Source organism: Pelodiscus sinensis, chromosome 10 (genome assembly GCF_049634645.1).
Source record: "Pelodiscus sinensis isolate JC-2024 chromosome 10, ASM4963464v1, whole genome shotgun sequence".
Taxonomy (NCBI): Eukaryota; Metazoa; Chordata; order Testudines; family Trionychidae; genus Pelodiscus; species Pelodiscus sinensis.
The window spans coordinates 40,648,157-40,664,357 of NC_134720.1; the positions used below are offsets into that span (position 1 = coordinate 40,648,157).

The window sequence follows — 16,201 nt, forward strand, 5'->3', positions numbered from 1 at the left end:
ATACGTCATGTCCATGATTTTAGCTAATGTTTTTCACTAGATAGAGATTGCTAAGTAGCAGTTTTTGTCTATCTCTTATCTACTGTCAGAGACTAAGAATATCAATCTTATGATTTGCTAAGCTACCTGATGAGGAAATGCCTCTGATTTTTCCAAAATACAGATAACTAGAAAATGTTATTGCTAGGGGAAAATGTTAAGATTAGTACTTGCAGTCTCTTGAAGAGACGTTTCTTCCACTTATTTTCTGGAGAACAATCTAAAAATTATGTTAAAATAGTCTAGTCTACATGCAAATTTCATTTTTGACCTTTTCTGCTAATCAAAATCCAAGGTGAGGAAAAGCTGCGTACATTATAGTAAAAACTGTGATGTGGAATATGCTAATATATCTACAATATATCTGTATCAGATTTGAAAGTATTTTCACATACTTCACTGTATAGAGGCTAGCTTTGAATTTAATCTAAGGGTTTGTCTACATTGCAAGAAAACACTCCTGCTGGCTTGTATCAGCTGACTCGGATGGGCAGGATTTGGGCTACTGGGCTATAAAATTGCAGTCCCGGCTCAGGCTCCTGTTAAAGTCAGCATAGTACTTTGTAAACATACATGCAGAGTATGCCACTTTCCACAAATATTTTTGAACATGTGGCAAAGAACCACTAACTAAAAACATTTTGTTTATCAAATTGCACATTCATTTAAATATGCCTGAAACAACAGAATAAAAGCCATCAACAAAACACCCTTTAATCATTCACATATACACAAACCTCTAATACTGCATTCACTGCAGTTTATAAAGTAGCTTCTATACCCACATTTAATTTGGTGCCTCTGATAAAATCCATTACTGGCAAGATCTTTTTCCCTATGGTCTCCAAGTGTCTTACTGATTCTTCTCTTGTAAAAGGACTAAAAGGAGTTCTGTGTTCTAAGAAATGAAATAGTAAACCTTGATATTGTTTTTGATCATTCCAGTGTGCACTTAATTCAAAGTATTATAGGGGATTTAGCAAGCCACATGGGCTTGGGAAGTGAGAGATTGCTGGGAAAAATCACCAGACGCTTAGCTGGCAGGAACTGAGAAAATCAGCTGCAGGAGGGACCTCTACAGTCTGATGATGTTGCTAGGGCTTGATTGATATATTTTACTCCAGTTTTTAATCTGATCACTCTCTCCTCTGTGTTGGTTGGATGTTCTCTCCAAGCCCCTCCTTCATGGTGTCCCTACTTCAGCCTCACTCCCTTATCTTTCATGCTCCCTTTCTTCACTCCTTTTTCCTCACTAACCTCCACTGTTAAGTCTTTAGCTCTTTGCACAACAATAGGACAGAACCACGGGGCACAATAGGGTCCCAAATAACTCTGTTTACTCAATAAAAACAAACATGTAAGGTCTGCCTACGGACAGACTGCTGCTGCTTTCTCATGCTTCTAAAATATGTGAGCACTGCTAACTATTTTAAGGAATACTACCCTATTCCTATACACCAGGGCTGCGTCCAGACTGGCATGATTTTGCAGAAATACTTTTGACGGAAAAGTTTTTCCATTAAAAGTATTTCCACAAAAGAGCGTCTAGATTGGCAATAGTGCTTTTGCGCAAAAGCATCCGTGCCCAGTATAGACATGCTTTTGCGCAAAAAAGCTCCGATGGACATTTTAGCCATCGGGCTTTCTTGAACAAAAAATTAAGGTGCCTGTCTACACTGGCCCTCTTGCACAAGTATTCTTGCACAAGAGGGCTTATCCCTGAGCAGGAGCATCAAAGTATTTGTGCAAGAAGAACTGAATTCTTACATTAGAACGTCAGTGCTCTTGCGCAAATTCAAGCGACCAGTGTAGATAGTTGGCACAGGCAGAAGAGACAGAGCTGGAGGCAAGCCTGCCCAAACCAGGGGTTCACCCACTGCCTATGGCCGCAAGACATGCATAACTTGTTCCAATAGGGCAGTGCCTGCCAGGGTAAGGGGCTAAAGCCCTTAGACCCCCCCCTCCTTGCAAGGTAGAAGCCCTTAGTCCCTCCAACCCACTGCAGGTGTGTATGGGGGCGGGTCTCTGTGAGCTGCACTCTGGCTACATATGAAAACCTCTTGTGCAAAAGATAAAGGAAGAGGAAATGCAAATGAGAGTGTGACATATGCAAATGAGCACTCCATTTGCATTTGCTCTTCTGCAAGAGGACAGTAGTTTAGACGTAGCCTGAGTGTAAAAAAGCTGCATGCAGCTCACAAGCCACAGTTTGGCCACGCCTGCTATCCACTATCGCCTCCCTTCAATATGCTCACCACCATCCTGGGTTTCTCTTTAGCTAATCCTCTTCCAACAAAACTTTACTTCAAAAAAAAAAAAGCCTCAGATTCCAAATGGTGAAAATGAGGCACAGATAGATAAGATGAATGACCTCCAAAGACCCCTGTAACACAAGTGCTTTCAGGCCCACTAAGGTTTTGTAACATCTGCTCTTTGATCAAGGCCCAAGAAAACATTTGAGTCTCTGAGTCCAAGCAACACCATTCATCTGCAGCTAACTACATACTTATTCAAGGGTTTTATTTAGCTCTCATTTCTCTAGTATGTGAGCATTTACTTTCATGCCTCTAGCTTCAATCCCAGACACATTTCTCAATCTATTGTATACAGCCAAGCCCTAAGATACAACTGGATTTGCTCCAATCCCACAGACAGAGACAAACACCTAGAGGATCTATATATCATCATCATCAACAACAACCATAGGCTCAACGCCCGTTGGTGTCCGATGCCTCCCTCACTATTTCCTTCAATCTTTCCCTGACCCATGCGGAGTGGCTTAGTTTCTGTAGACTAGCTCCACACCAATCTACTAAATATTTTACCCATTCTCTGTGGAGTCTGCCTCTCCTATTCAGACCATCCATTATTCCGAATATCAAGGTCTTAACTTTTCGCTCGTCGTTCATTCTGCAGCTGTGCCCAAATAGCTGTAACTTCCATTACACACCCTTCTGCAGTAGGTTCTCTTTCGGCTGTATCTTCCTATATGATTCCTTGTTGGTGACCTTCTGCATCCATCCTATTCTCAGGATCTTTCTATAACAACTCCTCTCGAATGCCAATATCCTTCTCTTCGAATCTTTTATCACCCATGTCTCACATCTGTACAACATGCTGCTAAATATACACATTTTCAAGACACTCAGCTTTGTTCCTAAGCTAATCACTTTACTTTTCCAGATCTTAACCATCGCCTTCAAACTCGCTCTTGCTTTTGCTATTCTAGGATCTATATAGAGCATTCTTAAAACTCAAAAACTCACCCAAAAGACGTGAAAAAACAGATCAACAGAGCCAAAAGAATACCCATACATCAATTACTTCAAGACAGGCCAAGAACAGAAAACAACAGAATTCCACTTGTCATCACCTACAGCCCACAACTTAAACCCCTCCAACGCATTATCAACAATCTACAATCTATTCTGGAAAATGACCCCTCACTCTCACAGGCCTTGGGGGAAAGGCCAGTCCTTGCCTACAGACAACCCCCTAACCTCACACAAATTCTTTCCAGTAACCACACAACACAGGTCCATCATAATCATCCAGGGACCTACCCCTGCAATCAGCCCCGGTGCCAACTCTGCCCTCACATCTACACTAGTGATTTCATCACTGAACCCAACCACATCAGCCGCTATATCAGGGGCTCATTTAACTGCACATCCACTAATGTGATCTATGCCATCAATTGCCAGCAATACCCAACTACCAAACTGGACAGTCTCTACAGAAAAGAATTAATGGACACAAATCAGATATCTGAAAAGGCAACACACAGAAATCTGTTGGAGGATGCTTTAACCTGCCCGGGTAATCATTAATGGATCTCCAAGTGCCCACGTTGTTTCAGGTCAATTCCACAAGCCACATACACAGGGAAGGGTTGGAACTTAACTTCGTTTACAAGTTTAATTCTTATCAGAATGGAATGAACAGAGACATTGGCTGGGTCACACACTACCTTCCACATTCTAATGACTTAACCGACAACTAAACAATGAGGTGCTAATTGTGCTTATCAGCCTCTTGTCACTAGAACAATCTATTCACTGTCTGTTTTCTCCTCCACCCCCCTTTTTTCCTCCCCCCTTCTTTAATTTATTCTTGGATCTAGACTTTTAATACCCCAGTCATCTGAAGAAGTGAGTTTTGCCCACAAAAGCTCGTGAGACCATTTACATATTTTGTTAATCTTTAAGGTGCTACTAGACTATTCATTGTTTTTTAAGTTTTTCCAATCTTTATTTGTCCTCACAAGACCTCTGTGGGATAGAACAGTGTTGTTAACCCCATGTCATACATGAGGAACTGGCACACTGAAATTAAGCAACTTGTCTAAGGAAGACATGGAGGGGGGTGGTAGAAGATGGAATTAAACTCAATCTCCTGAGACCCAGTATGATACCACAACCACTAGATTTCTTTAGTCTCCAAGCCAAGTTAATCATTTAAAATGAATAGCTGCCTGCACTGGAATTTGACAAATGCAATGATGAGTATCTCTGTAGAGGTGAGGAGGAGGTGAGTGTTTGTCTGATTGCATGATGGAGCAGACATGCCCGCTGTGGCCTATAGTTTAGCATAGTCCCTTGATCAAAGATCCAGCTGGTCCCCTGCCTCTGCAGGTGACAAACCACATTGCATTCAAACTATTCAACAAATCAGCAATGCATACCTGAAAAAGATGGTAGCTTTTTACTTGATACCTTTTCCAATAATTTCCCAACCTCTTTATTTTTGAAACCCAGAGTCAACAAAAATTGTTGGGGAGGGAAAGCAGCCCAATCCACAGTCTGTGGTAAGACATGAAGTCCATGAGGATCTGGAAGAAGATGATAACAACATTTTTAACTTTCTTTTTCCATGAGAGCTTTAAGTTAGCTCCTTTCTTGAAAAACGTTAGACTCTTCCCTTGAAAAAAAAACAGGTTAAACGAGCACTGCGGTAACTCCAACGTAACATAAAACATCCACCAAAACAAGTGACCAAAGAAACTCCTTAAACACGTGGTTAAGTGCCAGCTACTGTAAGTAGTTTTTGACATTCTGAATGTCGATTACTTTTATTGGCAGACATTTAAAATTTCACCAAAAAAGGGGTAAAAAATGTTCATGACAATTTTATCTCATTTTCTGACTGGCTCATTGAAAAAATCCTGAATCTAAAATTCCTACAACTTTTTTTGGTGAAATTTTAAATTTGGTGAAATTTTAAATTTGGTGAAATGAAATCAAAAGCCTCATGTGCCATCATCTTGCACAAAAAAGGATGAAACTGTAGTGACAATGTTCACAACAAAATTATTCTGTTTTCAACCAATTCTACTTTTAATATGCCTAGTAGTACAGTTAAAGAATGACAGAGATTTACTGCCCACTGGGTGTCCATTTACTGCCCACTGGGTGTTACCAGGACATAAATAAAATACAGTGAGCTAGATATTTCTCTTCTCCCAAATATTATGCCAATTGAGCTTCATTAACTTTGCTAGAGTAGCTACCAAGTTCCACTTATGTGATCTCAAAAATGTGTTCTATTTGGTATAGTCCTTGTTTTACTCATACACTGTACTCTGGTGTATGCATATTCTGGATGTGTGAAAATATTTTAAATTATCTAATTTTGTGCCATACAATTCTATTCTTTTGATCTCATTGGAAATATAGAGTTTACTTAGCAGGTGGTTAGCAGCCAGAAATTATAAAACACTACCTGCTGAAATCCTGTGTAGCTTTTAATAGGATGCTAGGGTCTTGCAATTGTTGCTCTTAAAGAACTACCTATATTCTAAAAGCTTTCTGCCTCTGAAAGATTCAAACGTTTTAAACAGGCAGTATTGAATTTAAAAATATGCCTCCTTTTCTTCTTGTGGATCAAAGGAAAACTTGGGGGAAAATTCAGTATGATACTTCCTTACATTAAGTCAAAACCTGAATCAAGATCTGGATTAATGAATATTACTTAAATTCGTGATGAAGGCTATTTTAACTAATAAGTTCATGAGAGATCTGGTGTTTTAAACCATACCATTAGAGAAATGATTTAATTCACATTTAAAATCCCAGAGCTATAGGATATGGAGTCACTCACCTGCTGGTCACAAGTTCAGATCTGTGCCAATCTGGCAAAGATGGAAAATCATCACTGTGGCAGATAGGGCAATCTCCAGCAATATCTTTGGAAGATCTTATTGAATTGAGTTTAAATAGATGTACAATCAAGTATATTACAAATGAAAAATTTAAATATGATTGTATATAACTTCTTTAGAAGGAGACATGGACAATCCAAACCCTGGGATATTTTATTTGCTCCAAAAGACTATTTAAAATAATGTTCCAGACAACCAGGAACAAAATTAAGTGAGTCTTCTAGGAAATACCTGCATGGAGGTAAATGCAACCTTTTGAAGTTGCACCCCAAGGAGAGAATCATGGGGTATGTCTAGACTGCATCTCTCTGTTGGCAGAGGGATGCAGATTAGGCAGGTCGACATTGCAAATGAGGCAGGGATTGAAATATCCCATGCCTAATTTGCATAAAAATGGCCCCACGTTTTGCCGACTCAGCACTTTGTCGGCAAAAAGCGGCAGTCTAGAGGGGGAATCTGTCGAGAAAGAAAGCCTTTTTCGACAGATCCCTTATGCCTCCTGCAAGGAGTTCAGCATCATTACAGTCACAAAATCAAACACAATAATGCAAGCCATGCTAAAACTTTTACTGTTTTTTTTTTATTCGCAATACACAGAGAGCAGCACACAATTAACCTAATTATGATCTCAGATACACAGGACAATTCCCAGAGAAGTCAAAGACCCAAATTCTGTCCTCAGTTGCACAGTTATCAAACAGAAGTAACTCCAAGGAAGTCTAATGGGTGTTACAGCCATGCACCACAGGCCAAAACTGGAACCATTAGATATATTTATAAGCAAAATAATTGATTAAGGTGGTCTATGACCAGATCCTCTCCCTTCCCTTCCCCATTCTCTTTTTTTTATTTCCTTGGATGCAATAGAGAAAAAAATGAAGGGTGACATTTCCAGACTTGTCCTAGGTCACATATGTGCTTTTGAAAATCTTACCCTCTCTCTGTATTGTTTGGGGGAGATGGGATTCTGTGAGCTATGAGTTTGTCTCCTTTGCACTCAGGTTCAAGGAGTTTTATATTATGCTCCTCTTACTGCCAATGCACATTCACATTAGCAAGTGAACAAAAGACAGCTACTTTGTAACCTCTCTGATGAACAACAATTCCCTATTTAAAAACACCACCACCACACACGTAGGGTGTTCTTCAACTTTTAAAATCAAGGGGATTTGGCTTTACTGTGGCATTTTAAAAACAAAACATAAAATGAACAAAATAAATGCGCTTAGTTGTGTACAATGCTTGCATGACTTTGTTGTAAGTGTTTGGACTCACTAGTCATTGTTTTCTATCAAGGACGTTTTTAGTGCTCTGGAAAGGATCTGTACTGATTGCCCTAAAGGATGAAGTCTTTATTCTCGGAGCTGATATGGCATGGAGAGTGGAATAGCCATGTTGCCCAATCAGTGAGTCACACCTCTTACCCAGGGCATTCTCTCTTGGGGGAATTCAGACAGCAATTCAGTTCTCTGGAGCATTTTGCTAGGACAGCCTTCAAAGTGCCAGCTATAATGTGGGTTCTTGTGATGGAAGCAAATGTCCTCAAGCCATTTGACGGATACTGAGACATTTACCTCTCTCTCTGTCTAATTCCCAGTCATCAACACACTGTAATAGGCTAGAATCTTGCCGTAGCCTCCATTGCTTCAAGTAAGTACAGTCTTTTAGTGTATATAACCCGTGGGTTATGCAAGGTTTTACAATCCCTGCCCCCCTTCGCACCCCTCGCCAGGAAGACAAGACTGACTCTTACTTGATAAAAGCAGTATATTTTAATTTAATAATAGCGGCAGTGATGTTAAAATACATTAAAAGTTAAAACTTTAATGTGAAACTAATAATAAAAGAATAAATATATGGTAAAAACAGTTTAAAAAAGCCATCCTCACATCATCATAAAATACATAAGTTCATTCATTCTGCATCACTAGAATCAGCGGTAGCAGCAGCCTCCTCAGCATCTGAGTTTTCAAAACCATCAAAACTTTCGTCATTGTTTCTGTCTTGAAAAACATCCATAAAATCCATAACCAAGACTAGGCGAGCTTTGGTGACAGTTGAGGTCTGTGGTGCCAAATCAGAATCGCTTTTGTAGTCAGATTCAGAGCTAGACGAGTCAACATTGGGAAGAATTTCACGTTTACGGAACCCATTCTGAATAATAGCCTGTTTTATTCTGTCCCAAGCAACCCATTTGCAAACTTCCACGTAAGTTTCACGGCGCTGTCGACCTGCCGGAGTGAATGTGTGTTCCACATTTATCATCCTATTGTCCCATTCCTCTTGGATGAAGCACTTGAATGGGTGGTTGACAGCCACATCAAGTGGTTGCAACTTGCAGGTCAGTCCACCTGGAATTAAGACGATATGTGCACCCACAGCATTGATATGTTTCTGAACTGAAGTTTCTTTATGAGCGGCCAAGGAATCTAAAAGCAGCAGGGATTTAGGATTAAAAAACCCACCTTTTCGTGCACGAAAGCAGCTGTCTGTCTACGTCTTCATAACATCTGTGTTCATCTAGCCCTTTTTGTTAAAAACCAGATAAACGCCAGCCGGCAGTTTTTCTCTAGGCATCGTTACCCTCTTAAAAATCACCATTTGGTTTTAATTTATCACCATTTGCTGTGCATGCCAACACAACAGTAAAACAGGTGCGTTCATGACCGGTGGTTGCTACACTTACTGTTTTTGATCCAGTTTCCTCAACAGACCGATTAGCAGGTATATCAAATGACATGGGCACCTCATCCATGTTAATAACGTTGTTTGGTTTCAAGCCCATCTGGTTAATTTCTTTATGTACAAAAGTTTTAAAATCATCCATTTTCTTCTCCCATTCATCGGGAAGCAGTTGGCCAACAGATGTCTGTGCGCAAACTGACAGATTGTTTCTCCGCATAAATTTGTACACCCAATTTCCCGAGCCCCCATTAAAATCATAGCTTTTCTGTTCCATAGCCATAAGTCGAGCCTCAAGCTGTATGGCTACCGTTGACACCACCCGTTTGTTCTCTCTCTGTGCATGAACCCACTTCATCAGGTTTTCTTCTAGACTCGGCCACTTGGCTTTCTTTCTGCGGCGTATTCTTTTCTCAATCTTTGCTTCCTTTTCCACTCCTGAACAGACTTTTCATTGACAGAATATTTTCTCCCTGCTGCTCTGTTTCCATTGTCCTTTGCATAGGTCACAATACACAATTTAAAATTGGTTGTGTAGGATTTTCGCTTAGGCATGTTTAAAAAGTTTTAAGAAGTTTTTAATACTTTTTAAAAATGTATTACAAGTTAAAACTACTAAAAGAATAAATAAATGGTAAAATGGTGTGGTTCAAAGGGGTTATATACCAGCAATAAGGGTTGTAGCATACTTACTGCTCAGAATCATCAGCTGCGGTTCATTAACACTTCATTACAGGTGCTGTTCATTAACAGTACCCACTGTTCATCTCCTGCGGGCTACACACGTGTGTGGGTTATCTAAGACTTTTTTTACACAATCAGGAAAAACTGTGGGTTATGCATGGGTGTGGGTAATACATATGTGTGGGTTATATATGCTAATTTATGGTAATTTAGCAATGGTGACAAGACATGACTTATCCCATCATCCACTTTCCATGCACATTCTTTTTGGGATGAGGACCTAATCACTGTGATCTAAGTGCTTATCAAGGCAAGAATATGGTATGTTGACTCACTCAACCAGCAGCTGGCAACGGGGGGAGGGTCACACAAAGGATTCGCCTGTCCACACTGGAACTCAATGCTTTCCACTGGATCCCCATTCTCTTCTGGGTCCTACTCAAGGCCCTGGTTTTGAATGAGGCCTAGCTATCCAGGGTATTATTATTATTATTATTAGTGCCCAGGGTAGGTGAAACTAGTAAGAGATAGATCATCCTCCACATATGGGCCCTTGATTACAGAACACCCCATAAGAGACTGGGGTGAGCCCAAACCTGACCATCTTCAGAGGACATTGTAAAGCCCAATGTAAAACAACAGCATAATGGAAGTCAAAGAATGAAGAGTTGAGTCATCCTGGGTAATATTCAGCCTGCTGCAGGTGAAAGCTTACCCTGACTTATAGTTGTGTTCAACAACTTAAGTGCTACAAAAGTCATCTGTTATCCCTCTGTTCAGGAATTAATTTCACCTCATGTTAGGGTTGCCAACTTTGATTGGACGAATTCCTGGACATTTCATTACATGACATAATCTTTAACTAAAGATTAATTTCAGTTCTTGGAGGCTCTCGGAAAATCCTGGATGGTTGGCAACAATACCCCATGCGCATGTAAGAATTTGCAGAATTGGGCCCAAGCACACTAACAAGCTCAATGTCAGCCACCAACACACAATCCAATAAGGTCCAATGCCATCTGAAGATGTGAAATCTGCCTCGCACCTGTGTATATGTACTCCACGTAATCGGGGTGCTTTTTAGCAAAAGCGTCCTTCATCTTGTCTATTTTGTCAGCCTTTGCTTTAGTTGCAAATGGTGTATACATAACTGAAAAAGATTCTTCTCTGATGATGGCTTCTTCAATCATAGCCTAAAAAAAAGGAGAGAAATGATACATACTGTGCTGGCAAAAAGTGAACTGTCATTAAAAAAAAAAAGTGGGGGAGGGAAAGAAAAATAATTGCTGTCACAGTTGATATTTTTCCCTTTAATAATTGCACAGTCATGCAAAGATAACATATTTTGGGCTAGAATATTAATTAGAAAAGAATTCAAATTAGTTCCAGGAAACATTCCCTGTCTCATGCTCAGAAAATCAATTTAATGTAGAAAAAACATTTGTAAACAGTTTTCAGTGCAGTGAGCCTATGTCTTCAATGGGGAGAAAAGTATTAGGTAAATTATCTGCAAGTTAAAAAAGACTAAATTGATTCCTTCTGCTCTGAAGGTCATATCCTTCACCTGAAGTTATATTCATTATTTTGGAGCTTGTTAAATACTATACATGTAGGTTACTCCTTGGATTGGCATGAATCAAGTACTAGGTCTGTATGGAATGTTAGCCTTAAAATACAAATTGTTTGCACAAATTTATGCTTGTGCAGAAGGCCAGCACAAAGTAGATGCATCATGTAAAACAGCAATGGGCAACCTGGGGTAGTGAGTTGGCCACATGAGTTGCCCTCCTTCATCTCAGTGGGCCACAAGGTTGTTGTAGCCAAGACAGTCTCCTGGGATATGGTAGTTTTGCTAACTACTCTTGTGGTATGTCTACAGTACCACCCTAGTTTGAACTAAGGTGGTTAATGTAGGCAACCGGAGTTGCAAATGAAGCCTGGGATTTGAATTTCCCGGGCTTCATTTGTATATTGCCGGGCGCCGCCATTTTTAAATGTCCGCTAGTTCGGACTCCGTGCCCGTGGCTACACGCGGCACGAACTAGGTAGTTCGAATTAGGCTTCCTATTCCGAACTACCGGTATACCTCGTTCTACGAGGAGTAATGGTAGTTCGGAATAGGAAGCCTAATCCGAACTACCTAGTTCGTGCCGCGTGTAGCCACGGGCACGGAGTCCGAACTAGCGGACATTTAAAAATGGCGGCGCCCGGCAATATGCAAATGAAGCCTGGGAAATTCAAATCCCGGGCTTCATTTGCAACTCCGGTTGCCTACATTAACCACCCTAGTTCGAACTAGGGTGGTAGTGTGGACATACACTTGTATACATAGAATTTGTGGGGTGTGCTGATTCAACCATAGCAGCGCTTTGATTGGCTGCAGAGGGAGCACATGGTTCTCACAGTTAGTCGTGTGCAATCAGCAGACACCTCACTTCACATGTCCTTGCTGTATGTGCATGTCACTTTAGTAATACCAGTAGGAAAAAAATGATGTGGCTCTAAACCAGCAGACTCTGGCAAACATGCACATGAGGAAGCATAAACAAAAAGTCTCATGGGCCACGCATAGAACCCTGACGGGCTACATGTGGCCTCCAGATTGCAGGTTGCCCACCACTAATGTAAAACCACAGCTGAATTGGTCGGCCCCTTGTGTTAACTGCCAATATCAATCAGAATGAATCTGGCTCAGCATCACTACTGCCCTTGCATGGGTCAGGATTTAACCACAGTTTCTGAAACAGCATTGAACGCAAACAGTTCTTTCTGATTTGCACATCCTGTTAAGTCACATGCAATGCTGAAGCAATTGCATCCGTTACAGACATAGGTTGCGTTTTCCTTAGTGTCGACAAAGCCTCAATAAAACTGGGAACACTGAAATAGTTCTTCAGTGTAACTTTGTGTATGTGTAAACATTCACCCAACACAAGACCAATGGAGATAAACACAACGAAAAAGCAGACAGAAACTGATCTGCACATTCTAACAGGGAATAGCCTTCATATCATATCCTATATTGCAACGAATCACTGAAAAGCTCAGTTTTTTAACTGAATGGGGGGAGCCAACAGGATTGTCGGGCCCCTGGGCAATGTGGGGTGACCGGCTCTGTGTCCTTGGAAGGGTCGGGCCTTGGGCACAAGGGGTGGGCCCTCTCCCCGGTGCCGCCTGGATGGTGAGATATCCCCCCACTCTGCCACCCCTCATAGCTGGCCCGAGTGTGCTGTGTGGGGCTCTGCACTGTTCCCCTGGTGATTCTAAATGGACTTAGGCTCCAGCCACTCCTGCAGTAGTGGTGGTGGCTGCCAGGAGCCTTGGGCTTTTTAGAATCACCAGGTCCCCCCACAGTGACAGGCCTGATAAATTGATACACAGACCTGTTTTACAGACAGATCAAATGGACCCCAGTTCAGTTGTTGAAGTCATTTCTCAGTGATATAATTGCCCAGGAAATAATGCGCATGTCTGAGCAATGCACTCAGCAGACAATTGTTTCTGCTAGGTTGGAAGGGAAGAGTACAATAGGGAACATGAGCTAAGTATCTGAGTCCTTTTCTATAATGGTCATAAGCAGGCCCTTTTATATGTACTGTGCCAATTTATTTCCAGGAGCACAATACTGGACACAATAGAAAGATCTATTCCCCTTGTACAATGTGTCTTGCAAATGGCCTGTTAGTGGACATAGTTAAGAATCAGAGTCTGCCCTCATAAACATTTTCCAAAGGTGGCAAAGTTTAGAAATAGGCTACTTTATACAGAAGAACCACATGCTCTGGATAGCAAGACAGTGCCATGTATATATGGTAATGATACATTGAATCAATTTATGTATGCAACCACAGAATAGAATGGAATCAGGAAATCAACTGCACTTTGGTTCAAGTCCTTCTGTCTCCTTTGCTGGTGTGAACAGCCCTCACAGCAGCAGAAATGGAGCAGTTTTACTCTGCAAGGAATCAGACAGGATGCCAGGAATACACACAGGGAATTGTCACCCCTTGCAAAGCCATAAATCCAGCCTATGAAATCATGCTCATAAGTCCTGGTAGGTGTCAGGGACTCGAACCCGGACGGCCTCTGTTCATTGTCTGACCGCAAAGAGACAGGCAACACCAGCAAGATCCAATCACAAGCTCTTTATTGAATAGTGCGCACTACGATAGATAGCAGCCCGTCTCCAAAGTGAACCAGCAGTGATTTCATTAACAAGTAGGCTTATATAGACAGTTCCGTCGCGTCACAGACTATTCGTCCAAGCAACCCATCCTCCTTAGAAACTTCTAGTATCCATGCACACCTGGCCAACTATACATCATCGCCTTAAGCAATTCATAATGCATCAGCAATTTCTTATCAGCCCAAAAGACAGGTACTGGGCAACAAGGAGACAGTTTGTTAGGGCCAAAAGGAGAACATAAACAGGGAGTTTGGAACAAACAGGGAAAGAGCAGAAACAGGGAGTTTCCTTATCAGTTCTCACAACAAACTGTTCCTCATCACAGCAGGTACAAGAATGAAGCTTCTTACTTATCTTACTTTTGCAACTTAAGCAAGTGTGTAGGGTGCGCCCCTGCTTGAACCCATCTCCAGTTCTGCCCAGGGACTACCCAGAAACCTTTGTTACATCTGCTTTAGCATAACTGCACTAGGCCTAATTTTCTAGGGCCTAACATAGTGAAGGCACAGTCTAAAGGAGCTGCAGGTAAGTGAACCTTCTAGTCTGTTTCTCTCAGTCTGGGGAGGTGTGTGTAAGGGCCTTATAGATAACTGCTCTCCCCTTTGAAGAGTTCTCCAGGGCTGTGCCACAATACACAGGCTGGGTATTTAGGGTAGCATTTGGGGCTCATTAAGTCCTTTTAGGCTACTCACATGCACTCTGCCGACTCATTCATCTCTGCTGGGATGGCTGCCCACATCCAAACATCTGAGACATGGAAAACAAAACAAAGACCTGCCATCTTTCAGTCTCAATATGGAGCAGGAAAAACAGTGTTTGGAAATTACCCTGCTCTGCAATCCAGAATGGGCAATATTCAGTCTTGGACCTGTAATAGTTTTAAAATGACCAGGACCAATGTCCGGGGGCTGGGAGGAATGAAGAGGGCAGCTGCCTCAGGGCCCAGTGATTTAAAAGGACTTGGGGTTCCCAGCTGCCACGACAGTGGAAACGGCAACATCTGGAGTCCCAAGCTCTGTAAATCACCACCGCAGCCCCAGGTGATGTGCACCTGGCTGTGCCGAAGGGCTGGCTTGTGTAAGCCCCGCCCCCTCTACCCAATGCCCTGCCCCTTCCAAGGCATCGGAGCACCCCTGCCCAGGGCTGGACAAATTCTATTGGTTGCACTGAAAATGTCTGTTATATCATGTGTCACAGATGTAGGGACACTGAGGTATGTCTACATGGTCAAGAAACTCTTGTGGAGGCAAGTCTCACTCAAATGACTCTGTCTTAAAGGGCTTTCACAAAGGGGCTAAAAACCAGCTCGGTATACATTCATGTTCTGCCAGGAGGGCAGACTCTGCAGCTCAGCAAGCGGGGGCAGTTGAACCCCAGTGCTGTTGAGCACATTGGTCAGACATGCACATTATTTCCTTGGCCAGCCTAGTCCCCGTGTCTTTGCTGCTATTTTTAGATTCATGGTGTGAGCCCAAGTCCGTTGACCAGACCTCTGAGACTCTCGGAAGAGGGGTTTTTCTCAGCATAGAGGTACCCTTACTGTTTCCTTCTGGTGAGATGGGATAATGGCATTCCCGTGATATATAGCTACAGTAGCCATGGCAAGCTGAGAAATATTAGACCTTAAAATAGCAACATCGTGATTTACAGGAAAGCTCTTTCGGATGTTTTATGTCAGTTTTATGAACTCTAATTTTTCTATCACTCTGGGACTTGCAAAAACCCAGCTTTAAAGATGAAAAAATATGAAAAATAGCACTAATAAAGTCTTCAAGAGTCACATTTTTTTAAAAAAAGCAGAGGCCTAACTATTTGCCCGCACAATCAACAAAACTTACAGTTCAGATATAGTCACTGAATGGGGTTGGCATGTTTGTGCAGATATTGGGCACCCGTTATTAGCATTTGACCATAAAGCTATAGATAGAAAGCAATTTCCTAATATGTAGTTTAAATGGAATGCATGGTGGTATGCTGCAGCGTAGAAGTTTTACTGGCACTTACTTTCATAACTCATTTTTGGCTTTGCCAGCCCTGAGAAAAATTCAAAATTATGGCAATAAAACCTGTATACCGTCATGTACCCATAAACAGTCTGTACAGGATGCAAATATGGATGCAGTCAGAGTGCAATATGCTAACATATCACTAAAAGGGGGAAAACAGATCCTTAGATTTTGGTCAATACTACTACTGAAGGTACTATTATTATCTAAGAATAATATTTTTCTCCAGCTCTAGAGAGAATTGTCACTGCTATTTGTTTTATTGTCCCCTTGGATTTTTATGGGCGAAAATCTTTAAGGGCATAAAAACTTCAGGGCATAAAAAACTTTGGAACAGAAAACTTTATGCACTGGGATCCCTAAAGATTTCTTGGCTGAAGTCTTTATGCACTGAAGTCCATATGCTCAAGGAGACTTTAATACAGACATCTATTGGCATTTCTA

The 16,201-nt window shown here is 41.5% G+C and overlaps 1 protein-coding gene across 2 annotated transcripts in view; it reads right to left on the reverse strand.

Annotated features, from left to right (window-relative positions):
- Positions 1 to 16,201, reverse strand: part of SPATA16 (spermatogenesis associated 16) — a 167,128-nt gene that overhangs the window by 35,364 nt on the left and 115,563 nt on the right. Inside the window, exons 6-8 of one of the 2 annotated variants that reach the window (XM_025190469.2) lie at positions 10,611 to 10,758; positions 4,724 to 4,870; positions 825 to 937 (exon numbers count right to left, since the gene is read on the reverse strand). In XM_025190469.2, the coding sequence (XP_025046254.2) occupies positions 825 to 937; positions 4,724 to 4,870; positions 10,611 to 10,758 (408 nt within the window). The remainder of the gene's footprint in view (positions 1 to 824; positions 938 to 4,723; positions 4,871 to 10,610; positions 10,759 to 16,201) is intronic. The other variant, XM_025190471.2, reaches the window with a different exon arrangement.